General features: G+C 40.3%; 1 protein-coding gene across 3 annotated transcripts in view; it reads right to left on the bottom strand.

Annotated features, from left to right (window-relative positions):
• CARM1 (coactivator associated arginine methyltransferase 1) overlaps window positions 1–27,836 on the bottom strand; it is a 200,552-nt gene that overhangs the window by 56,506 nt on the left and 116,210 nt on the right. For all 3 annotated transcript variants that reach the window (XM_019517637.1, XM_019517636.1, XM_019517635.1), the window contains exons 5-7: window positions 24,423–24,533; window positions 3,354–3,531; window positions 1,138–1,228 (exon numbers count right to left, since the gene is read on the bottom strand). In XM_019517637.1, coding sequence (XP_019373182.1) covers window positions 1,138–1,228; window positions 3,354–3,531; window positions 24,423–24,533 — 380 coding nt within the window. The remainder of the gene's footprint in view (window positions 1–1,137; window positions 1,229–3,353; window positions 3,532–24,422; window positions 24,534–27,836) is intronic.

Genomic DNA, 27,836 nt, shown 5'->3' with positions numbered 1-27,836 from the left:
AAAAAATGTGGGGGTTGTTGGTATTGTTGGATAAAGTGTTTCTTGACCCATGGGTTAAAATCCAAAAATGGGTCGCATGAATATATGAAAGGGTTGCAAACAAACTTTAAAAATTGATTTTCTTTTAAAGGAGAAAAATGTGGGAAACCGTGGCCTTTTTCTTGTAGACTGTCAGACTTCCAGCATGCAAGGGGCTGCTTGAGACCCACCCCCCCATGCCCACCCACCCATCCTCCACACACTGGAGGGCTGGGGCCTGGGGGCAGTGTGTCGGGAATGAGGGGCACTGGCCATCCTGTTTATAGATGGGTCCTGGTACAAAAAAGGTTGAGAACCACTAGGATAGATGACCCATCCACACAGATAATTTCTTCCTAAATCCAGGCAAATAATGAACTGATTGAAAGCAAGTGATCTATTATTTAAATCTCCCATCACTTTTCATATTGCAAATGAGACGAATGGCTGGAAGTGGGACTATACCAAGTCTCTAAGATAATTAAATGAGTTTAATATAATTAATCTTTATAGTTTCATAGCTTTTTAAACCAAGGGTCATAAAGTACTTTACCAATGGCTGTTTAAACCTCATTATGAGCTATAAGAATTATGCAAGATGATGCATAGGGATCGCTTCACTGAAATGAAGGAACTTCTAGCACAGAGTATACTAGTTGTTTAGCAATGTACCACATGAGTAACTATTTCTGGGGAAGAATGCTGTTTCTAGCTGAAGCAGCAGGAGGAATTGAGACAGACAGAATGGCTGAAATTTGGAATTCAGAGTTTAAATTTGTCCAGCACATGGATGATAGTAACATGCCTCTATGAAGTGCCCTGGAGTGTTGACCTCCCTTTGAGTCCTTAACTGATACAAACTTCTTGTCCTAACTATTCAGTCGTGGTTTTGGGGGCTCGAAAGAGGTGATTTCCCTTTGAAGCTCTGTCTTAATCAAATTGTGCTCATCCTGTAGGCTGATGCATTCACACAGCACTGAGCAGTAAAGCTGTGGGCCAGATTAACAGAAATGAAGGCTGACAGGTGCTATCACCTGTCTCGTTTAGCTCACAAGAATCAATTTCCCCAAGCAAAAAAATTAAAAGGAATAAAAAAACCCAAAACAAAACAATCATTACCAAAAATTTGCTCTGGAGTAGTGTTCCATGTAGAGCTGCTCATCAGAAAAAGGAGCCAAATGAATGTCACTAAATGTTGGAAACATCATTCCTAGTAAACAAAAGAATATGTACACAGTAGCAAAGTTCAAACATCTGCTTGCTCCTATGAAAACATCTATACAAAATGGCAGCAAGAAAACACCAATCTCACAAGCAAGAGTTGCTGTATATCACAAACATAATAACATTCAGTCTCATTAGGGGGAATAACATCCAATTTACTGGAATACGACACGTTGTAGCAATCAATAAGAAAAAAATTCTGCTTAAGAAATGGATCAGGATCTTTCAGAAGCCTGACAGGAAGAGATAACCTCTGATAAATTTCTGCCCCTCAGTTAAGTATCTAAATAATTTATCTTTCTTCAACTTAAGTGAAATGATAAATGATATTCTGTAATTCCTTCTCACCACTCTCTACCCCTGGAGAAACAGGACATTGTTTACTTATAAGGTCAGATATTCATGGCATGATATTATACATGGAAGGACAGCACCACTGATCTTGATACAACATTATACATCACACTGGAATCTTTTACCTAGGTATTTCAAAGCAATTTACAATATGTTAATAAAACAAGCTTTACCACATAAGTACCTTTTATACTAAATGGAGACATTTAGGCCACTGACAGGAGTAAAAAAACCCCAAAACAAAACAAAACAAAACAGTGCTTTACTGGAAGAGGAAGTGCCTTAGTCTGACCTGGCTCCCCAGCAGCTGTATAGATTGGGTGCTTCAGCAGGGCTTTTTCTACTGCTTTTATCTAACAGCTGATTGAATTAGTTTTAGACAAAAGTGCCAAAAAGCGCCACTGAAGCACTTGATCTATACAGATGTTGGGCAAGCCAGGTCAACTTAACACAACGCCTTGTCTGGGCATGTGGTGCACTCGGGGTGGGGGCACACCTAGCTAAAAGTAAAGCACTTTTTTTTTTTTCATGTCTGTATGCAGCCATAGCGGTTTACATACATCACACACCAGAACAAGGAACAAGATTTCAGGGTCCTGATTTCCATATATTCTCCTTAGGAACCCAATCCCACAGCCACTGAAGTCAGCGGGAAAAGTTCTTCCCGCTGATTTCAGAAGACAGTAGATTAGCCTGCCTCAGATACCTTTAAAAATAACATAATAAAAGGTTTTTCATACTGAAGTTTCTGTGTCGGTGGGGAACTGGGAATAAAGATTGGTCATTTTTGGACTCAGAATAGGTATTTGGAAAAACAAATTCATCTGGTGCAAAATGTGGTGATAGAGGAAAGGACAAATAGCTTTCTCTACAAATACAACACATGGCAAGAGGCCACAGGAATTTCAAGTAGAATCAACACCCACTCACTCAACAGACATACTTTTGATGCTTTTTAGGCTGCCTGTAAAATAACAACATTTTTGCAGAGCAAAATTTAAGATGGGGACAAATGGTTTAAAAATCACTCACACTGTCATGTTGCTACTGCTGCTATAGTTTATACATATTTTCCACTTATGCAGCATTTTATATTTTCAGTGTGCTGTAATTCATTAACTCTAACCATCTCTCTGATATGAATAAGCATCATCTTCCTTGTACAGATGAAGAAACAGATATAGAGAAAAAAAGGCCTACATTCTTAATAGTGCCACTAATCTAGTTGTCTGAGATTTTAGGTGACCAACGTGAGTCACCAAAACCCAGCTTTTCAGGAGGTGCTCACCGAACCACAGCCCTACTGTAGAGAATAGGATTGGTAGGTCCTTCTCACGTCAGAAAAGATCCCACAAAACCATTTGACCGGATCTCATTTTTGACCAGGTATGTTCAGCTTCCATCTGTCCTCCATTGTTCTGGGTTTGAACTTATTGTGCCATCATCTTATGTATTACTCGCATATTAACTTCAAAACATAAAATGAAAGGAGGACCACCCATGCAGAACTGTGAATTTTAAGCCAGCTGGGCTCACCATCAAATTGTATCCTGAAACAGTAACAGTGCTGCTCCCACCACACAAATGAAGGGGAAAATTCTCTACCCTCACCCTCTTCATCATGTATCTTCATCACTGAAGATATATAATGTGGAACAACCTACCTAAAACCATCTCCAGAGGCCCTGCTGGTCTCCATTCTCAGAAGGCCATCACCTTCCCCCCCTATCACTAGATAATCATGTTGGCATACTCACCATTTGACTTCAACCATTTTTTGGAATGGAGGTAACTTTCCAGCATCCTCTCATTGAACAGCATGTAACCCATTGGTTCAGAAATAACCACATCAACATTCTCAGGTAGGGAGATTTCCTCAATTTTTCCTGATAAAACCGTGATCTTATCAGAAAGGTTGTTACTTCTTACTAATATCTGGAGAAAGAAAGGAATAAAAAGCACATGTGTTGACTTGTTTCATTAGACATCATTCCTCAGACAGCTCTGATGAATGTAAAATCGTCTGCAGTGATCTGCAACTAGTAACTTGAACTACATCTCAAAGAGCCTGTAATAACAATTTAAAAATAAATAATACAGACTCATTTGTTATTACAACCAGAGCTTCTAAAAAGACTCTCATCAGAGCAAACATCCAGCTAGAAATGACTGAAATTAGTATTTAAAAGGAAAAAACAACCCAAACACATGCACAAAAAGAGGGAAGTTAATATTCAGTACAGAAGAATATACCATAGGGATTTTATGTTTCATCACAAAGATCTACAGAAGGCTGCTCCTGAATGAGCTACACAGCCATGAAGGGATGCAAGTTCACAGATACCAGACAGTCTGAAACTTGTTGATCACTTAAATGAGCCTCTGGCTACATTTAATGTACAGGTTAGTTATTCACAATGGTATCAATATTTCATTTTAATTAGTCTGAACAGGGAAAAGCTGTAGAGGGGGATTCTGGAACATGGCATGCTGCTCTGGGGGCAACCTATCAGCAATCCAGTGGAATCCACCAGGCAAACATCAAGGAAAGCAACTATACAAATACAATCAGTGACCAAAAATGGATCCTTAGAGTCAGCCAACAAGAGTTGCACTAACTAGTGAAGCCCTAAATGTATAGCAGACAGGACATAGAGGCCATCTAGGTGCTTTGCATCCTATTTTATCAAAGGATTCTTTTGCCTCAATCCTTCCAAAGCCCATTCACAGATATTTTGTGCATGAGACCATGACATGTGCCTATGCATTCTGCAATATAATGTAGCTCATGGTAAAATGGCCCTGGCGGGAAGAAGAGATATTCCATTTAAAGGCATAGGGGTACTTGAAAGAACAGTTGCTTAAAAGGGACAGATATCCCAATCTTTCAGTTCAGGTCAAATGCTTATTTCCACATCTTTCTGTTACAGTAGGGTTTTTTTCATTTACTATAGTAAAGCATGGCAATACATTATGTGACCCTGAGCTACAATTGACAGAACAGGAAAGAAGACAGAGGCAATATGTACCTCAGTTAGTCAGAACCGATATGTTTTTGCCTTTTGTCTGACAAAGATCCATTAAGCTAGCCCAGGAAAGAACATTTCATTTCTGACACTGGATTATAAGCACATCTGCTGCATATTTTCTCTATATTTGTGTCTTGTTCCTTTTTATTTTTGTGCTTGCTTGTACACTTTGAAATAGTGTTCATGTGTCATTCAAATATTTGACCAGGATTGTCCATGTTGTCAACTGTTCAATGGCAAGGTTGTCAAAATGTAATACAAATGGGACCAAAATATTTTACACAGACAAAGCAGAATGCTACAGAATTAGGTGGTATCCAAAACTAGCAGAGACTGAAAATATCTAAGAAAGTTACTTTAATTAAACGTTCCTTAATTAATAAGTGAAGAATTAATTCATCCAATTATATCTGCAACCTCTACAGACTTAAAATGTTTCTCATATGGAGTCAAAAGAGCGCACAATTGTCTCCTAAGAACATAAGGGAGTTTTAGAGAATTGTATTAAGTGCCATCTTACTTTTGCAGTAGTCTTTTTCAGTCTGAAGGATATCAAAGCTTGTCATGATATATATACTATACCCAGGAATCACTTTCATTCACAGTTCTGGGATGAAATATAGTAGCTGTTTCATAGTGCAGAGCAAACTGCATACTAGTTTAGAAGGAATCAGTCATAAGTGCAGGGGAAATCAATACGTAAAACTAAGGGTAGAAACAGATGTTGCTTGACATCTCATTTGTGCCACTATAAAACTTATGGTGACACAAATGGTGGGCAAATAGATGGTGCTACCCTTTGCTGCACCACATCAGAGGAAAATCATTGGCATGACAAAAGGTAGTAATAGAGTCTGCCACTTTATTGCATCAGATGTCTATTAGCTCTGTGGCAAAAAGGTACAAGCAGCCTGAGTTGCTCACACTGTCCAGCCACCTTGGGCCCCCTCGAGCCCTGGGAGCACCTACTTGGGTTTCCCCCTGCTTATAGAGAGGCAGCTTGAGGTACTTTTCTTTAAATGGGGAACTTGAGGTTCCCTGCTTACAAAAACTTGCCCCAATCTCCAAGGACTGTGTCTGTAGGCATGAAAAGCCCATAAAGGTCCCAGCATGGAGGGACAGGGCCCAGGGAATGCCAGTGTCCCATGCCTCCACTTCCCCAGACCCACTCTTGGAATCTCCAGGGATCTGCCCCCAAAGATCCCTGCTCACTCAGACTCACTGCTGAATCTCCAGGGTTGGGTCTGTGTAAGCGAGAAAACCCAGACTTTCCCTGTTTACCCAGACCCACCCCCAGGTTCTGCAGGGATGAATCGAGGGGCAATGCGTAGGTGGTGTATGGGGGTGCACGTTCACCCTGTCAGGCCACGCTCTGTTTAGCTGGTGGGCAGGGGGGCAGGCGGGAGCACCAGTGCCCCACCTGCAAGTGCTGGTTGGTGAGCGGGGCCACCAGCAAAAGTGGATGCGGGAGTTCTGGAAGCGGCGTGGCTGCTTTTACGGTGAGTGAAATCAGTCATGGGGGACCTCCCTCCCAGGTCAGCAGGATCAGCCACCAGGCAACTCCCCTGGTTGCTGACTGGTGTCAGAGGGGGCATGTGTCCCCCCTGACTCAAGAGGCACCAGACGCCCATGGATGAATCTGAGTAAGAGGGGAAAGCTGGGCAGGTGCTCTCAGGGCTTGGGGGACCCAATACTGCCCAGGAAATGCCAGGACACACAGGACTGGGCCCCTCAACCTCTGGGAGAACACACTGCCCCTTATCCTGCACTATCAAGGAGTAGGGCAAGTGGTGATGTATTTCACTCAATGAGGCAGATCAGCTGTGTTGTGACATCTCAGCACAGCTTATCCACTTCTATCAGTGGCATCTACGGCCAGCCTTAGTTATGCTTATTGACGGCCCCAAAGCAAAAAAATTAAACACAGCACCTAAATGCAGAGACTTGCTATCATGATTGCTGCTACTTGATTTTCTCTCTCCCTGTGACCTCAGATAAGATTTGTGACATATCATATACAAAAAAAGAATCCTTCTACTAATATAGTATTCCCTAAAATCGATACAAAATATACTGGCAAAAGGCATTTCATGTTCCATTCTAGTGGCTGGTCCAAATGGAGGATGATGGACTATAACTATTGATGCCAATTACAGCATTAGCACAAGTGTTTAATGGTATGTGCTGTGCATCTAAACCAGCAGTTCTCAAACAGGATGCTGCAGGATGCCATTAGATCCTTTCAAGGGTGCCATAGGATACCATGTAATATTAGTACTGTTAGGTGTGCAAACACCAACATGATTCACAAGACAAAGCCAGAGATTTCAAATAGTAACAGAGTCCAAAACATTCTGACCTGCTGTGGTCTTGCTGAGTCTTTGCAACAGAAGAAATGATGTACTCTTTTTCCATAGTCAATAAATGAGCGAGCTAAGAGCTAGTATTTTCTGATGGGTGCTTCAAGTCTAACAAGTCAGAACTACTGATCTAAACCCACATCTGAACCTTCTTCGTGAACTAAGTTAAGAGTCGACATGTTTCCACATGACAGAATTGCAAGTGGAGGAAGGAGTTTGGTTTCTTTTAAGACTGGGGCTTCTGGGAAATATAGCAGCACTGTTATAAATTAAACAATTACATATAAAAACTAGATTTAAAAAAATAAAAGTTATGAATTGAAGTGCTCAAAAGTTAAAAAGCACCAGGCTCAAAGTTGCTTGTACAACCTGAACGGGATCCTTATGATTATATGCATTACAATAATCTTTAGCATATGATCACTAAGTCCTTTTCCCTGGCTCTATTAGAGAAAAGAAAATGCTAAATTAAGCCCAGATACTATACATGCTCGCAGACTATTAAATGAACCATATTTTTTCCACCACTTTTTTCTGTGCTAAAGTCATCTGTCACAACAGTGGCCAAATACAAGACTGCTACATATTGTAAAGACAACATAAAGGTCACCTTTGTAAGGATTTCTGATCTGCTCAGAATCTGACTAATTTAAAAATGTTACATTATATGTGGAAAGCAGGACAGAGGAAGTTAATGATCTCATAACTTGAAGCATTTGCAAATACAGCTGTGGCACTAAGGGATGCTGTAGGACTAAATGCTGAGCGATGCTATATACACGGTCTTTTATTGACAGTCTAAAGGAGAAAGGTTCATTTTTTTACCCAAGTTTTTCAAACAAGAAATGAAGCCTGCAGATGCATTATGTGCTTCCATTTTTGAAACAAGATCACCACTGTGCTGACAAGTGAATTCTTGAACTATAAAGTTATTTTTAGGTAAAGCAAGTTATAGCTCAGTAGCAGCATGGGCATACAAGGGCAGAAAACCTAAATCATTTTCAAACCTTCACCGGCTATGATGGATAGCTCCTATATTTGGCTAGAGGGCAGTAGAATATTGCATTATCTTTATTATGTTAAGAAAAGATACATAAGTTGGGAAGGGCTTTACTTTTATTTGAGATTGCCATGTGGGGACAAGCAGAGGAGATAATTAGATCAACCTTACTATTGTGTATCTTTATTATATGCAGCCTTATTTTTGTGATCAAATGAATGCCTTTTTAAGATGCAGCAAAAAGCATGATACTGTAAAAAGTACCAGTAAATAATAGCACTTAACAAAAGATTAACTTTCTTTAGAAACATGATGTTTCAGTCACGTCATAGAAATAATTACTGCATCTTTAGCTGGTGGTAGGTAGCACAGCTCTATTGAAGGGAACCGAATTACATCCCCTGAGTCCACATCATTAGAAGGAGAGCAAAGACTAAGGAGAAAGAAAGTTTACCCCTGTTTTCAGTTTACTAAAGATTGACATCATGCAATTTAATAAAAATGCACGTTTAGGTTTTGTCAAAGGTGTTGGATGGAAAGCCCAGGAGACTGAAGTCCTCTAGTTATTCACGCAGCAGGTACAATACAGGCAGTGGCAATGACAGTTTCTCCACACTGCCCTACCAGTATGTTTTGATCATGATCTGGAGGGTCATGGTACATCTGTACCAGTTCAAACATTAGTTTATCTACTGAGACTGCCAACCAGGAAGACCGTGTCAATTTAGGCAGGGATTTTTATACACCTGACTGTTAGAAACCGGACTAAGACCCTTGCACTAATTTTGCATGGGCTGCAAAACAGCCATCAGGTGACTTTTACTTTTTGTTGCCACTAACATAGGTTGGATTTCAACTGCTACCATGGTAAAATTTTTCTAAAGTCACAAAAAACATAATTTTGAACTGTGTGAAAATTCTAACTTTCAAATTTGGGGGTTTGTTGTTTTGCTTTCTTTTATCTTCAGATTGACCTTATAAGTGTATTATATTAACAAACACATGTTAATAGCGCTGACTGAATAAAAATTAGGGCAAAGTAAACCCATGTTGAGTAGGTTGAATAGCTAGCAACAAAAACAATATACATGAAGAGTAATCAGTTCAAGCCAAACTGGCGTAGCCAAGACAGACATATGATCTATAATAGGAACTTCAGATTTCTTCACTTTCTAATATATCAGTCACATGAAGTCAAGGAGTTCTTAACACAAAGATGCTTCTAATGCCAAACAACATAATTCTATTGATCAGGTAGGGACAGGAATGATCTTAATCGGTTTTTTTTTTTGGTTTTTTTTTAAAAGAGCAAGTCTTGGACCTAATCCTCAAGCCTTACTTCCAGCACTGTATTCCCAGGTTCACAGGTCCACATTCTAAACCTGAGTCTTCAGTTGCTCTTCCTGGTCTCCTGCTAGACTAGGGATACATACTTAAACATGTACAGTTTCTTTATATTGAAATAACTTTTATTTTACATAAAAGTGCACTATTAGTAGTTAAGAGTCAGAATAAAGCATGTTCCATCATGAGTATTCTGTAATTCATAGCAAAAACTGGAGCCTTACTAACAGATGACAATGGGAGCCATTAAAAACATGATACAAAATAACCCTAGACGCATACGTGTGTTGACACTGTCCTGGCTTCCCACACAGCATTTCACAGATTCCTGCAATAACCAACCCCCACCCATAACTAAAACATACATGGTTTTGTTGTGCATATCCATACATGTATTTAAACAATGGAACAAGGCACTAGGTAGCTGCAACAACTCAAAGAAGAAACAGTTGAAGAAAAAGTTTAAGAAAACAAGAAAACAAAACATTCCATTCCTACCTTTTCTTCCCACCCCCTATTTGATTTTTCAAAGAACAGAAAGGTATGTGTTGTTTTTAATGGTATCCAGTTAATGCCCCTGAGTTTAAAACAGTTTGAGAGCAGGACTTGATGACACTGATGGAAAGATAAAAATGTACACACTCTTATTCTTTAGAAACGAAACTAGCTAAATTAATTGCTGATGCGTATCCATTTACCTCAAAAACAGCTGCATCACCATGAAGGCGTTTTACTGTTCTGGTTATTTTTTTCTTTCATCTTTTTTATGTTTCCATCATGATAGTTAAAACTCTCAGAAGTCCTCCTCAAAGAGGTGGAGATTTGTTTGATCAGTAATAGATCTTGACAGAACTACCTGCAGGTAACAACAGACCTCATAGACCTTCCTTTGTCCAGGGCCCTAACCAAATCCCAATGAAGCCTAACTTCCCAAGGACCAAAATGGAAACACAATCAAAGCCCAAGTTCAACAGGGTCCACGGGGTTTGGAAAACAAGTTGTATACATCTCAAGCTATGGATATTCATGCATCTTTCATTTGGCTTTTGCCAAAGGAAGTACTCTCTCTCTCAGATTTTGATGATCTATTTTCTTTGGCTTATCTTGGTATGTTCACCAAAATGCCTTAAGCTCCTCCTTGCAACCTTCCAGACTAAGAAGAGAAAAGAAAATAGTTTACTTCTAAGAACATAAAACTTCACTATCATGCATCTCCCAAAGACATGACAAGTAATATAACAAATCTTAAATATAATTCAAGATATTAGGCTGTTCAGAGACTGCCATGTCTCTCTGCCAAAAGGGAAAGACATGACAGCAGCCTTAGCAATTAAAATATAAATAGTCAGAGAGCTTTTTGCTTAACAATCTGATAGCTAGAAATGTTTGCTGGTCATCCTAGGGACTGTGCAGCTGCAAGTACCCCTATAGTTAAACAATTTAACATAGGAAGTGTTAACACAGCATCACAGAGAACGCAGTGCTGACCCCCTCGGCATATCCACACTTCAGATGAGAACTTGGGGTGGGAGGGACGTGTTTTCCATGTTTTATATCTCCTAGAAGTGGGTCCAATCTGCCAATGCTTATTCACATAAGTGGTAATTACTCCTGTGAGACATCTTACAGATTTTCCACAGCACTATTAATATAAAGGTTGTCTGATTAAGAGTTTGCAGGACCAAATCCTTGTAGAGAATCATTTCAAGTTGTGTACAAATTAATTTTGAAAAACATCCCCACCATCAGTCAGGAAAATTTTGCATTTTAAAGGAATAACTGTCAATGTCACACCTGTCCCCAAGCCATTCTAAGCTTTTTTGTAATTTAAGTGTGACACTTTTTTTTCCACCAAACACACAAGGTCTGTCCTTCCTCTGGCTGCAGAAAAGGCCGAATCCCCTCCCCCCACAAAAAAGAACTATACAGAAAAGCACTGAAACTGGACATAGAATTGCTAATCAAGGTCATGAACTAAAATAAAACAAAAAAAATGCAGATTTCAATCATTTACTTAAAATTTCAGTCCCTCTCATAAAAAAAAATTGGACTGAAGTGAGATTTTTACATTGACACTATAACACCCCATCCAAATTTTATCTGAAATAACCTGGCAGGGGTTTTCAGATAACACAGAGCTGGGGGCGGGGCACATGCAGAGTGGCGGGCGGGGGTGGAGGCAGCTGCACGTGGAGCCGCAGCAGTGGAGGGTGGTGGATGGCGGCAGCGGCAGCCACATGCGAGCTCTCCCTTCCCCCGGCGTTCAGCCAGCTGGCCAGAAAGTCCAGTTAATAGAATTTCTGGTTACTTAAATGTCACATAACAAAGATTTTACTACTACTTAAACAGTGTGGAAAATGAATTCTTCATCCAAAGTTGATGAAATTAAATAAAAATATTTCACTCAAAATTTTTAAAACAGGTTGTGGGGAGGGAAATTTCATATTCAGGCAAATACTCAACATGTACAATTTCAGCTGAAAAGGTAAATTTTTCTGAAAAGCTTGGGAAATGTAAAAAATCTCTCTCATAAAAGCTGGTTTGAACTATACTGCTAGGTTTATCTTTATATTACATAAACCCGAAAAAGAGAACAAATTAGTTTCTTTTTATCAAGAGTTGTGTTTGTTGTTGGGTTTGGTTTTTGTTTTTTGGGGTTTGTTTGTTTTTTTGGGGGGGGAGTTAAACCAAAAGAAAGTGTTGGGGGGAGGGAAGGAAGAGTGAGAGAGAAATTTTTTTTAAATTGATAGTTCTTGAAGCAAAACATTCCCAATTGTAACTTCAGAACTTTTATAGAAGTTCAGATCCAGAGTCTGAATCCATATTTTCCTGCTGCCTTCTCTACAATGGTCCAAGCCAACTATCCATCACATACAAATATAAAATTATTTCCAAACTAATGTATGCAGTCTTCTATGTAGAGAGGTTGCCATATGTCCAGACAACCTCAGATTCTGGTAGTGTTTAAAGCCAAATTCTTCATCTCAGAACTCTTAAATATTACCAACAAATGCAAAAGGATATACATCCTGATTCAGAAATGGACTTTAGCACATTCCTTACTTTAAGCCTATGGGAATTGAAATGGTCTCCATGGACCTACTAATGATCAAGTCTGGTACACGCATATATTTCTTGCTGAACTGGGGCTACATATGGCATTATTGCTAGCCTGGACTTTTGGACAGGTGGAGAAGGTCCCAGTAGTCATAAGGTGCTGAAAATATGAAACTGAAGATAAGAAGGTTAAAACTATATTCCCTTGTGTGATACGTAAAAAGGTACTAGAAGCAGATTATTTATCTGGCATAAATACTCTGTGTGCATTTCTAAAGGGTAAACAGCAAAGCTGCCAGATGGGCCATCCAGCCTTCAAGCCACAATACTATGTTGCCCTTTTCTTTCCTGCCTTTTCTGATGTCATATATTATGCAGTTAGAGTGAGGGCTAAATTCAGAAGTAGTGCAACTCCACCGTGGTGTTTCACATACCTGTACATTCAACTACAATGACCTAAAGCATACAATGACCTAAAGCATTGGTCTCTTTCGATCTCCCAAATGAGTAAGAATCAACAATAATTTGACTTATCACTTGAATAGCACTAGATCTCAGACTGATTTGAGATCACTATCAGGTCTGATATTTTCACATCCTTTGAAAGTGAATGTTCAGGAAATGGTATTCATAGATTTACAACCAGCTTGAAAGAAGATTTATCTTTTTCCAACCTCTCAATATACTTACAGTATATTGTTCCCAACACCTTGGTTTCCATCACAATTAACTTAAAGAGTAAGGTTGACTTCTGACAAACAAGCAAATTGGTTATAATTATTTAATAAATAAGTAAATTATTAAACAAATAATTGTTAAAAATTTATACTTGACAAAACATAAACATTTCTATTATCTATTTCTGGGATTACACCTAAGGCAGCTCCCCTCTTTCCATACAATTAATTGCAAAAATAATTGATCGTGTGTCAAGAGAGAGTTATATTCCATTAACCATTAGATTTCAGTCTTTTAGTACTTAATTTGTAACATATCCAAAAAGCAGCACTGGAAATGTCTTACCTAAATACTTTAAATAAATTACAAAAAAGCAAAGCATAAAGGCCTGGACTAGATTTTATTGAAATGTTTAGGATTTTTCATATACAGAGACACTTTCAGTCAGAAAGTGCTTTTACTAGAACATAGGCAGACAAGGTTATTTGGGTAAATACAGTATCTTTTATGAGACCAGCTAAAATAGTTGGAAAAATTCTTCTTTGCAAGCTTTCAGGCACAAACACTCTTTGTCAGGCTGAAGAAGCGTTTGCAGTTTGTCTCCGCTTTGCCGGGATGGAATATAAAAGAAGTCAGAAGCCAGTATGCATGCAAGAAAGCCAGTCAGTGAAAATGCAAATTGAGGCAGTCAATGGATGAGAGGGGGAGAGGAATGTAGACCTGGTGATAAGACTATAGCTGGTAAATAGTAGAGAGGTTACCTGTTAGACAGATGTTATAATTGTCATAAATTGAATGTCTATATTTAGTCCATTATTTTTCGTATCAAGGAGGCTAATGAAATGAAGCTCATAGGCTCATCTGTGCAAAGTGTTTTGTAAATTCCCTTTGAGGATTAGAACTGAGAGACTGGAGAGAGAATGGTTTTCTTGTGAGAAGTGTTCTCCAACAGGTAGTTGGGCATTCTTGTCTTTGATAGATTTTCAGTGTGCATTCATTCTGGTACACAGCTGCTGTTTGGTTTCTCCTACATATTTTGTATCAGGGCAGTTGGTGCACTGGATGAGATATACAACCATAGGCAGAGGGAAAACATTTGGGGGGGTAGGGGGCTGAGCACATATGTGCATGCACGTCCCCCTCCCTCCAGGTGGGAAAGTCTGTGAGGGAAGGGAGTGGAGCCGGGACTGGGCAGGGAGCCAAGCCAAGCCAGGAGTGGGATCAGGGCCAGGGCCCGCTGTGCCCGCCCTTTCCCCCGTGCCCTGGGTTATTGCCCAGTGCCAGCACCCTCTGCACCAAATCTGCCGCCCCACAGCCCTGCACTACCCAGCAGGGCCTGGATCCGGGGGCTGGAGCGGGGCCAGCCTCAGCTGAGCTGCCAGGCTGGAGGAGATGGAGCCCCAGGGACCCCTACGTGGGGCAGATGTGGGACGAAGCTGCAGCTCATCCCAGGGGGCATGGGGACAGGGTGGAGACTCCCACTACTGCATGCATCCCAGGAGGCATGAGGGATGTGTGATCCCAGATCTACATGGGACAAGGTGGGCTGCCACTTTGGGCTAGGTGGCAGTGGCACTGGGGGTTGGAGGAGCTATGGCATATTTTGAGGTGGCTGCACCCTACCCCCGTAATCCCCTCCGACCGCTGCTGCCACAGCCCCAGCCCAAGCTTGCAGCAGCACCCTGTCCTGCCCCACACAGATCCAGGGCCATGCACCACCCATGCCTCCCAGGCTGTAGCAGTAGGAGCTGCGCCCCCTAGACGAGCTGCTCGTGGCTCAGTCCCCCTGTGCAGTGCCTGCCCTGTCCCTTAGCCCCAGGCCCACTCCCTCCCCACCCCTGCTGCAGCTGACAGAAGCCCTCGGCTGAGCTGCCCTGAAGCCCTACCACTAGCCCATGTTTGGGGGGACTAAGCCCCGTTACTCCCCCCCTTCTGCCACCTAGGTATATAACATTTCTGGAGGTGCAGGTGTAAGATCCAGGAATGTTGATGGTTCTGTTGTGGGTTGTAAGTAATTGTGGGGGTGGTGGAGATATATTGGCAGGTTTTACATTTCTTGTCATGGCATGGTCTGGATCCATTTAGTGCATTTTGGGGAATAGGAAGTTTGCTTCTGATGATGAGTTTGGTGAAGTTCAGTGCTTGTTTAAAGGCTAGAAAGAGTGGGTCTTGGAAGTTCTCTTTAAGAATTGGGTCTTCTTCTAGTATGGTGTGACAGGGGGCCATCTCAAGGCTGATCACAGTGTTAGCCCACCCACCTGGCTAAGGCAGTCCGCCCACCTGCCTTGACTTCGATGAAACTAATTGGAAATTGTTAATAAGGTGGTAGGCTGCCCATTTACTGCCCAATGCCAAAGGCGTTATACATAGCTCCAAACCTTCCCTTATACCATATCCCATGTCTCACAGATGACACCCAAATCAACTAGGCCACTGGCCCAAACTACCCATGATTATTTCCCCCAGCTCCCCTGCTGAGCCATACCACTTGGCCTCTGGCCCAAACTTGGCCTCGGGCATCCAGAGACTTACCTTGGCCTCTTGCCCCCTCACTAGGGCTTGTGTTCTTGAACTATTGGGGCCAGCCCATTCACAGTCCTTCAGGCCACACAGACCTTACTCTACGGTCCCTGTGCAGCCCTTCAGACCCGCCTATGCAAACCCTACTCTTCACCCTCATGTGCAGCCCTTCAGGCTGCCCCTGCAAAGCCTATTTTGTATGGCTTACTACACACTTTACACCCCCTCTATGGGGCCACAACTCTGCCCTATTGTGGGGTCATTTTGGTGCCTATAGCTGTGCCCATGGTCCAGAGGAAGTGTTTTGTTCAACTATTTTAGTCGGTTTAATAAAGAATATCGGATTTACCCAAAAAGCCTTGTCTGCCTATGTCCTTAGACCAGCATTTCCCAACCTTTTCCATCCCACAGCACACTTACATGAATAAAAAAACACTGCAGCACACCGGACTGGGGGCGGGGAGGGGTGGCACACAGCTGGACACAGAGTGGTGGGGGGAGGATGGTGTGGTGCTTGAATCACTGGCTGGAGCCACACCCCCGGCTGCTGCTGCTGCTACAAACGGACAAACAGACAGATGGGGGGCATGGGTCCCCAAAATTCTGCGGTATGCTTGCTCATGCTTGATGGCACACCAGTGGGGAAACACTGCCTTAGACCAACATGGCTACAACCTATATCCCTTTACTAAAAAAATGCTTTTACTAGAGACCATTAAACAAAACCTTGAAGACAGCACACAACATAGATGTTTTCTGCACTGGGTAAGATAAAATGAGTACCGGCTTCTGCATTCAGTAAAGACTGTAAAGGCACAGTAAACTGTGCCATAATAGACACATATCTAAGGACACTACAATACCTTATCTCATTTGCCCCAATACTACAAACATATACACACACACACACACACACACACACACACAGTTCTAGCAAACAGTGGAAGAATGGTGAAGTTCAACACAAGTGCTTGTAGGAATGGGGTTTGATTATATTGTTTTTCAAAACATCTCTGACACTTGGCAGGCATAGACACTCAGAGTGTCAGTCACAAGGACCACATCTTTTAACCACTGTACTTGCTCCAACTTATGAGCATCACTTCGTCGTCATTCAGAGTGAGCTTCTATCAAGAAAATGCTTCAGTCTGTTCCAAGCAACAGAAAGGCTAGTACTATATTGACTGGATCAGATGAAATTGTGAAAGGAAACAGTGTCAACTGCATGCTGAAAACACAGTAATCCACAGCTCTTCAACAGTATTTTCTACAGATCCTAGTATGATGGGAGGGTAGCGGACAAGACAAATCTGACCAAAGCCCAAACAAAAGCTCAGGAAGCAGAAAGTGCAATGATTAAAAAAACCTACCATTTACCAGCATTCCAAGAGAGAAAAATGCAGTCATGGGAGGGCAGTGTTGACAGTGGTCGTTACCATTAACAGTTGGATTCACAAGTGAGTCAATACTTAATGACTATTGTATCTATTATCATTGCGCCTTGAAGCTACAGTCACAGACCAGGCCCCACTGTGCCAGACACTGTATAAATACAGAACCAAAATTGTCTCTATCCTAAAGTGCTTACAAGAATTTAAAGTTTTGCCAGTATAGCTTTGTCATCACCTTAAAAAAAGACACACCCCTATTTGACAAAACTATGAGAGCACATAAAGCTTTTCACCTCCCTGAAAGGAATCCTTATCAGGTAACTGAAGAAGCTTTCTGGCTCCTTTCTCTGGACAGAACAGGGCCAGCAATCTCTCCTGGGAGAACTGTTGGTCACAGTCTCAGCCCAAAGTGGTGTTTTTTGAGCAATAGTCACAGAGCAACTCTCTCAGCAGAAGCCATCAACTTACCCTTCCTTAGGGAGGACCTGATTCACTGTGAAGTCTTTACTCAATGGCCCTTTGTGCTACATAGTTCCTTCAGCACCTTTCCTTTCAGTGCTTGCGACCAGCATTCTAGATCCAATCACTAGCCCCATTTCCACAATACTACCAGATATTAATACAGCATGGCAGATGAGGTAGCAAACAGTTTACCATGTAAATATATACAGTTAAGACATTATGAATATTCAAAAATGCAAGCAGGTGCAGTTTATTTGTTGTTCAGTTCACAATATGGCACAAGTAAATATTAGCTAAACATTGCACTGCAAACAGGTGCAAGTGTTCTGCCTCTAATGCCACCATTTATACTTCCATCTTTGCTGAAGAGGCACCTGCCCCCAGCTCATGCCACCTTTCTCATTTGTATCAGGTGCGTGGCACACGTTACCACCTGCACATGCGCACACACACACACACACACACACACACACCCCCCCCCCAAAGTCCTCTCAAGACTAACCTTTCTACAGTAGTTTTATACCCTTACCATTGGTGACAGAAGCAGCTAAATAACAGATCTAAGCATAATTAGTTTAGACAGATCTCTTCTTTTGTCACAATTAAGATTAGCGACTATACAGAGGTCCCCAAAGGGTTTTTCCTTAATCCAGACTTTACAATTAACACACCTTCATTCCATAAGGGTAATTTTTGATTTCTAATGATCCTATCACTAGCTAACCTCCCCAGTATAGTCAATTTTTCCTCATTCACAGTAACCCTCTTTCCTGTTTATTCAAGCACTCTACATACAGCCTAGTAACACTGCTTCCCCCTTGGTCTTGTATAAGCTGCTTAGAATCACATTTCATGTTTACACAAAGCTAATATGAAAGCCAGTTACCCAATCTTGTCATCCCGATTTTTCTCATAATGGATTTACTATTGCAGCAAATTTAGCAAATTGAGATTAAGTATTCATTTCATGTCTCATTCATGCACCACTGAGAAGTACTGGACAAGATTCACCCTGTATACTTTTCTACCTGCAAAAAGCCCTCTATTTGTTGGGCAAAGCCTATTTCAAGTTTTTTCCCTTCCTCAGGCTGATGGATTGTGTGTTGCATGAGCCAGCTGTGAGCAATGGTATATCCAAGACGTGGTCATGGAACAGGAGAAAAAAGCTGGAATGCTGGACCAGAGAGCTGGACACAAAAAGGTTTTCATATACTGTATAAAATCTTCTGAAGCTCAAAGAATCTAGTTGGTAGATTGAGTAATGCTGGAAGGACCTCTCTTTTATAGTTGGGTAATGTCAGTGCATGTAGGATTTTACACTTTGCACCCACAGTTAACTGAGAAGTGCAGCACAGGATGACAACTATAATCAAAATTCCTTTGAATCTCATTATTTTAAACATCATACATTGTCACAGCAAGGGGAGAAACACAGTAGATAATACTCCTTTGACTATAATAGTGAGTTAACATTTTATATATTTTTTTAAAATTCTTGCTGTGATTTTATTGGCCAAATTCTACTCTCATTTACATTAGCATAGAACCAAAGTAATTCTGTTAATTTCTCTGGATTTATGCCAGACAAACACTGGTTTAACACAGCGTTGAATCTATCCCTTTATCTTTTCTGCACAGTTTAGTGAAGCCACTGGGAAAAATGGAAATGCCAGCAAATTATACATTGCTAAACATGGAAAAGGTCACAGAAGCACTGCACGCTACACAGTGATACAGACAGACTTAAACAATACTCTAAGAACTCTGCAAAAGGAAATGTTTGAAACAACCTGATGATGATTGATCTGTTAATTCTCAGCAGCAGCAGCATTTCACCTTATGTAGCACCCATGATACCTTTTCTATCAATTGCCCTACTTAGAAATCCTTTGCAATTATGGCATATCCATATCCTAAACTTCAATCCTGTTTTAGCACAAGATGCTCAAATGATTATATTACTGATATATATAATTATGAGGAATGTATAATTATGAGGATATATTTAATTTTAAACAACTATTTCAACAGAAGTCTTTAATAGCAAAAAGATCTCTGGTAAAACCAAGAACTATTTCACTAAAATCCTATTGCATTTTTCTGAATGATGCATACAATGAAAATGATTTAATTGCAGCCAGCAGGTCATTCAGATTATTGCAGTCATATAGCTCAAGTGGAAAGAGCATAGAGTCATAGAAATTTAGGGTTGGAAGAAACCTCTGGAGGTCATCTAGTCCAACCCCCTGCTCAAAGCATAAAATAAACTTAATTTGTTAATTTCACATTAAATAGTTTATACTATTGAAATTTGAAATGGATGGCAAAAAACACGATAAAAATTATGTCTGTAACCAGGAAGCAACAAATGGAAATTAACTCATTCTTGTTATAATCCAGATGTTATACACTAGGGCTGTGCAAAACAGTTATGTTTTGATTTTGTTTCAGATTCAGCCATTTTGGGGAGAGAGAGATTCATTTTGGTGTTTTGGATCACTGTTCTGTTTCTATTTGGCCAAATCTGTTTCGGAGTTTCAACGCTGTTTCAATGATTGGGCCATAGGCTATACTGGGGAATCACAAAAATGCCTATAACTTGGTCATTTCTTCCCTGACTCAGATGAAAATTGCAGGGATGGTAGCCTCTTCTGAGGGCATGAAGCCTACAAAGTTTCAAGGAGATAGGTGTAGAGGTTTCTGTGAAACTGCACCTCAGATCGTTCAAAGCAAAACTTGCATCACTTACTGTCAGCAGCAGCATGCTATCATCCTGCACAGAGATCCAGAGGCCCACACCTCCTGAGAGGGCTATGGGGCTGTGCCAGACTCCTCCTGGGGGGTATGGGCCCCGGGATCTGCGCCTGGGTTGACAGCAGGCAGCCCTCCCTCCCTTAGAACACTAGGATTGGAAGGGACCTCAGGGACAGATCACAGACACTGGCCAGCTACAGATGTCAATATCAGTGCAGTCCTTCCCCTCCCTCTTCTTAGTTTCTGTTTCCCTGCAAGCCCAGCTCCAAAACACCAACATTTTCCAAAATGTTTTGGATGGTTTTGTTTCATTTCGGAGATATTTCGGAGCCTTCTGTTTAATTTTGGATTTGGTGTTTCGGGTGCCAAAACAGGCTGAAATACCTCTTAAATGAAATAGCTGCCGAAGTTTCACAGAGCCCTATTATATAGTCGAACATTACTAGTTTATAATGAAGACTCATTGTGGAATACTGCAGATGGGAAATAATATGAGCACACACTCTGATACAACATTAAGGTTGCTGAATCACTCAACTGTACTTTGCTAAATTAACTGCATTTGTTAAAATAAATTACAGTGCTTCATAGTATATCAGTTAACCTCTTTCCATATGCCTCGAGAGTAATGAAGTCTTAGTCACTATGGCAATCTCTTATTAAAGCTTTTCTGGAAAGTAGGACTAAACTGCCATTTTGGGAGGGATAAATATTAAACCTGCGAATTAACACAACGAGGATTTGGGTAACTGCTTTCTTCTCACTTACTATTCCCCCTACTACATACCTCACCCTATTATAATTAAGGTGTTCTTTAATCCTTATCCTAGGCTATTTACAGCATTTCATTCACCCTTAAAGTGGCTGCTGTTACATATGATCTCTTCTTATTTTTTCCTAAGTTAATTTCATGTTTTTGAAAAATTTTCGTTGATACTCCCTAGCATGGAGAAGAAGGTTATACTAAACTAATGATGATGGATGCCAGGAAGGGTAATGAACTGCGTATAGATCACTCCAAACATATCCAATTCAATGCTCTCTCTCTAAAGCATCCATTCCCACCACTGTCGAAGACAGGATACTGTTCTAGGTGGATCATTGATCTATCCCGCTATGGTACTTCTTATGTTATGTTCAGGTTAAATACTATGTTAACACGGCTGTACATCTGGTACTTGTCCTAGCTAGTCCAGGTATCCCTGCATAAAACTGCTGTAAGCCATGTAGTTATACCCCAAAACTTTCTATTTGCTTCCACTTTTTATGGTGGATAAAGTCAATACCAATGGAAACTGCCCTACCATGTAATCCACCATCTTGAAGAAACTCTAGCTGTAAGAATGAAAGGCAATTCAGTTTCCAAACCCAATATTTTTCTCTGCCAGGATGCTGTCAGTTATTTTCATGAGATTTATATTGCATCATAAATGTATATAGTATTTTATAGACCATAGCTGTGGTATGTACCGTTTCACAGCTGATGTGTGTCTGTGTGTGTTCGTTTATGCAACTATAGCTGTCCAAATGCTATCAACTCTTTTCATGTAAGATGCTGAACAAGCTACAAAGAACAATAATTTCTGAATACCTGTGATCAGGATTAGATTTAAATGAAGGACCAAAACTCAAGGAAAACCCCATATTTCATCCCAAATTAGCTAGGTCATTTCAGTTCTCTTCTCATTTTTATAATTAGAGATCTTATCCTACTCACTGCTGCCATTTACCATAAAACAGACTGGGCCAAATGCTACCTGCCTATGTAACATGAACAAGGTCAGAATTTTGCCCTATATATATTTTATTTGGGTGTATGCAACTTTTCAAATGCTTTTTGTGACTGACAAAACTATGGATACAATAGAAAGTTCTTTTGATCAGCAAAGGTATAAACATGGGGACAGTTCCTCTCTTTACCCCAAATTTTAGCAAAAAAGATTTTTCAAAAGAAAAATGTCTGCCTGTTGAATACATCTCTCCAGTCATTTCAAGCAATTACATTCCAGCCCTTCTGACACTTCCCATCTATAAAATATAAATCTTGCTTATGTATAAACAAATGAAACAAATTAAGCAGCAACTTCCATTCAAGCATTTTAAATAGCAGCTTACAGAAGGTGGAAATAAGAAGACAATAGCATACAATTACCAGCTGAATGCTGCTACATGGGTCATTTATTCATATACCTTTATTAAATCTAGAGCTTTTCTGCAGAACATTTAATACATAAGTTAATATACACAATGAAAAGGGAAACTTTGGAGCGAATCTTAGCGCCAAAAAGAAAATGATAAAAGTTTAGAGGATTCACAGCTGTGTATATCTGAGGGTTGGGGGGAAGAACCTTTCTAATATTGCACATTTTCTTCCTTTAAAATCTCAGTTTTAATTGGCAGTCCAGGGGTGTCCATGTAACAATGCTGCAACTGCCAGCTGGAACTCATTCAGCAGACACCCCTACTGCTGACTAGTCCTTCAAGACACACTAGCCCTCATCTCCGGCTCAGCGAGTTTTCGGTTACACTCCTGGGCAGCAAAGGAAAGTGTCCACTACAGTATCCAATATGGTTTTTTTTGGCTTAAAAGACTGTCAGCTTCCAATGCTGAAACCCAGGAATCAATATTATAACTCACTGCCAGGAAAAAGAATAACCAACATAATTAAGCCTATTGCTTATTTCTAGGTATAAATACCTACCTGAGTAGCTTCCCCCAGTTTTACTTAAGCCTCACTTTTAAGCTCATGGAAATGTTTGATTTATTGCAATGATTAATCCTCCAAAGACAGCTTGGTCAAGGCATCTCAATTTCTATTTGCCTTAGCTACAGCTGCACAGGTTGCCCATTGTGAAAGTTATGTGGCACTTTGGTGCTGCTAATAAAACATCTACAAAAGATTAGGATGCTCCAAGTTGTCCAACAAGAATGGGTCACATACGTAGCCCTCAGCACCACTTTTATCCTGTAGCTCAACTAGATGATATCAGAACACTGGCAGAAATTAAGCCTACAAAAGGAAATTTCTAGCTAGAGATATATTGTGAAGGTGCTTCCTTTTCCTCCCACAAAAAACAAACTATTTTCCATGAACAAGGAAAAATTAATCACAGTAAACTGCTGGAAGCTAACTGTAAAACACCCAACTCTAAAAGTTGTTTTTTTCCTTATTTAAAAAAAAAAAAAAAAAATCAAATGCCCTTTAGCTATAACATAAAAAATAAGGATAGGCAAAATATTTTGGGAGAGAGAAAAATCACTGTTATTCTAGGAGCATTCACAACTTTTATCAAAAGAGGACACATAACTTCATTATTTATTACTAGACACCTACCAAATACACGATTTTACAGAAACCATGTAATTGGCAGTCTCTTGCGAAATAGCCAGTTCCCCGTGAAAAAGCACAGGGAACCAGCTATGTTCAAAAAGACAGCAAAGAGCTGGAAGAAAGCTGTTTCCTATAAAGGCAGGGGCAGGGGAAACGGCGCAAAGAGAATAAAAGGCAGACTGCCCACCTCCTGAAGCAGGGGAAAGGGGGCAGTGTGAGGGAGAGAGAGAGGCAGGAAAAATCTCCTCCTGAAGGGAGGTGGGAGGCAGGATGACAGCCAGGGCGGAGCCAGGCAGCTCCGGCTAGGGATTTCAATCAATGCTTGCAAGGGGTGGGACTTGTGGTGCCCCCCAGCCAAAGGCATGGGGGGGTAAGGGGGGGGGCCTGCTTTGCTCTGCCTTCACAATGGCAGCCCCAGCTGTGATAAGGCTATGAAATTGGGTGCAGTGTTACAGCTGTTTAATTGGCTGCTGGGGTCCGTGAATTCAGTAGTTTCTATTTATTGCATTATACCAGCTAGAGCACCTTTACAAATTTTTTTTTAAATGAACATCACCAAAATACACCTCTTTAAACAAGTTATACGATGAAAATGAGATGAGAGACTAAAGAAAAAAGTTGTGACCTAACATCATTAGGATCTATTTCTTTCTGGAACTATTTGCTGTCTGCAGTCAAACATTAGGATCTCGGAGGCCTCCTCAGTCATCTCTGGATTCACCAATAACTTCCCATTTGCAGGAAAACTATCATCCTCACATCAAGGGACTGCTGCCATCACTGAAACTGAAAATCTTCAGCATTTCTATTTGTGAGAGACAGTCCAAGCTTTCTGATGGGCTATGCTACACAGTAAACCATTGGCTAGTGTAACATTTGCTCAAATAAAACATACTTACCTCAGCATATTTTGCCACTGAGCTTGCTTCAACTGCATAGACTTTTTTTGCTCCAGCCTGCACTGCAAAAAATGAAAGGATTCCTGATCCACAGCCAACATCTAGGACAACCTTGAAAACAAAATGCAGAGAAAAAAGGAAGTGTAAAAGTCATTTCTTCCTGTCTCCTTTAAGCATCACAGGTTTGACTTTTGAACATACTTATTTTGCTTTATAGACTGCACCATGAAATCCTTTAATTAAAGTCTATACAAAAAACTATTAATGGCAAGAAACAGATTTTTAAGCTTGTGTATTTTTCTACTTGAATGTAAGGAGACTGAGAAAATGGTGTCAGCATCAAAATTTCTGAAAGGGGCAATGTGACTGAGTTCTACTTGGGAGCAGTGCAAAAAGAATAAAAAGAAGAATTATGCCTTGGGGTCCAGGGTCCTACATACTTTGCCATTCAAAAAGAGGTTTTCACTCCCTGAACAGTTGACAAGGCTATCCTGGCATCATTTGGGATGAAAGTGAACTCTCTCTCTTATCAAATATCCTTTCATCTCACTGACATTAATATTATATCCCTAGACTCTGATCCTGAAATATATTCTCTTCAAGTCTAATCAACTATAATCCCAGAGCTTCAATCACCCTACCAACCAGCAGGACAAGTGTCACACAAAGATGTTGCCATTTTCAAATAAATTCTTTTAGCTTCAAGAAAACCTGAAAAGTAATTGTCCAGTTATAGACCACTTTGCTAATATCACACCAAGTAGATCTTATCATTAATATATCCTGAGAAAATGTGCCACCATTACTAAAAAGCATGGTGAAGTAAAATTATTTTTGAAGTTATTACTACATTGTTCAAGTTATTACTACATGGCTTTGCCCCAGAAACTAACCATACTACCCCAAGGAAATGCTTAAATTAAAAAAAAAAAGCCAAATGTCACAGGTTTTCTTTTGCTTTCCTTTTCACAGCTCTCATTCCAGTCTCTGGGTTTTTGCCCAAGATCTACACCACTAGAATCTCCTTTGAGTTTCTCTTCTTGAGATTCAACATTTTCATGTTTGTGTCTCACTGTGACTAAGCCATAAAACAAATTATTGGCGAATCCACAAATGTGGGGCTGGGACCTGGAGGAATTAAAATAAATTAAATACATGATAAATGTCCTGGAAAAATGTATTGGGACACAGGCTGCAGTCAAAAGAGCTCAAATGAAATATGAGATTGTCCAGAAATGTTGAAGGACAAATATACATAATAGGAAAATATTTGAAAAATACACTGAAACCCATTGTTTTTCTGCACTGTTTTTCTAATAATTTGAGTTTAAACAACCTGTGTCTGATGGTTACAAACACACATACAAGCACAACACATACCTACCAGCTTAAAGTGTGAATTATGTACGAATATAGGTAGAGGGGGAAGAACTTGTCTACATACATTTAGATAGGTTCAGTACAGGCATTTGCTACAACATTGTTACACAGAGCTCTAGATCCCCAAGTAGCTGTAGTAGAGTTTTCAATCTAAGACCCTGATTCTGAAAACTTATTTACATGTAACTTCAAATAAGTCATCCTACTGCAGGATCAGGGAGGTCTGATTTTCTTTGTTTTAAATTAAACACTTACACGTATACGTAAATTTAATCACATTTGAAATCCATCGGATTACACATGTGAGTACAGGACTGAGATCCAAGATAGTTTCACAGATTATCCAGGAGAATAATTTAACAAGTTAGTATGAAGTGGTTACTTATTCAGGAAATTTCCTTTTTCCACAGGTTGGTGCCACACGTGACACTGAAGAGCTTTCATTTTGGTGCCTGCTTTAAAACAAACACCAGCCAACTGCACATACAGTGCATAAGCGGGATCACAAAATATTGTTAAAAATGGGCAGAAGACTATAGAAGTAACTGGTAATGACTGGAACAAAGACTGAAATGAATAGCTTAACCAATATTGTCTACAGTTAAATCACATTCTTCTAGTTATATACGATATTTTTCTCACATACAGCATGTACCTTTCCCACTATAAAATAGTCCTCCCACACTGAAGTGAGTATGTGAAGAAGGGAAGCTGATTTTCTGCCCAGGGTTGGAAGCACTCTAGCTTGATCCCTGCTCTACAGTACTACAGCTGTGGCATTACTGTTCAAACAGGTGAGGGAGTCAATGGAGAGTCATTGTTCTTCACTCTACCAGTGTTAATGATCTTCTCTCATTTTAATGGTCTTGATGTTCCACTAATCAAAGTTACCTTTTCTTAAAGTAATTTTGCTGCCTGCTCCTAGCCTATTTTACAGCCTCTGTAGTTCAGACTCTAGCTCTTCTCAAAATCATAGAGCCAAACATAGAGACCAGTCTTCCAGAGCAGCTAGGGATTCTGTCTTAGTTCTTCAGGAAAGGGAGGGTAAATCAGCTGAAGAGTGGGCCTTCTTACTGGCTCCATGCAGCTATAACTCTGGAAAAATCTCCCTCTTCATTCTGCCTTTTAACAACAAGGTATGCATTATATTTGGGCCCATGTGAGAATATAGAGCATTTTAGCTTATATATACTAGTATATACACATAATACACAACAGAGCAGTAAGTATGGTACCTCATTCCAAAACTCATTTAAGAGTGTATTTGTGTGTACATGTGCATGCATGTGCACATGCGTGCAAATGAGAGTGGAGAAAGAGGTGCGGGAGAGAGATTTTAGAATTGAATCTCCAGCTCAAAATCTCTAGTACAGTATCTGGGTTGAATCAAAAACAACAGCTGTATTTTGTGACTTGAATATAGTTAAAATTCTCAAGAAATGTTGACTCACAGCACAAAAAATCTGCAACATCTAACTTGCTGATTTTTATAAAATCAGAGTGAGAGCTTATAGGCCAGGTAAAGACATTACACTTTTACTACCATACGTGATTAGAAACCAGTCTTTACCTGTAACAGAACAGAAATTAGGCACGCACAGGCTGGTTTAAAAATGGCAGAACCCAGTCGAAGAGTTGCTGCTCCCCCACCCGCACCAAAGGGCAAACGTGTGCTCGGTTCACTACCAATCTAAACTATGCTGCTTACAGAAAGCTGAGTAACTTAGATCGATTCAACATCAGGCTTTCTGAATGTCTGTACCTAACCAAAGAGTTTCTGAGATAAGCTGAAACTGGACCAAAAGCTTGATTTAACCCCTCAACACATATTCAGAACCTGTCCCATTCAGTCCTAATAAGCACAATATTCCAGCAATCCCAAATGCTGCATTTTGTACTCTAGCCTTGAAAAAAAAGAGATTTTTATGTACAAATCCCAAGCAAGAAAGAAATATTGGTAAAGAAACTTGTCAGGACAGAGGGTATGTTCTGTTCTTAGTGCCTGCCACCCCTCTCCCCCCCCCCCCCCTATTT

The sequence above is a fragment of the Gavialis gangeticus genome, unplaced genomic scaffold (assembly GCF_001723915.1).
Source record: "Gavialis gangeticus isolate Ggan-Ray unplaced genomic scaffold, GavGan_comp1, whole genome shotgun sequence".
NCBI lineage: Eukaryota > Metazoa > Chordata > Crocodylia > Gavialidae > Gavialis > Gavialis gangeticus.
Note: the sequence above shows the minus strand (reverse complement) of the source record. Positions and strands in the feature narration are given on the sequence as shown.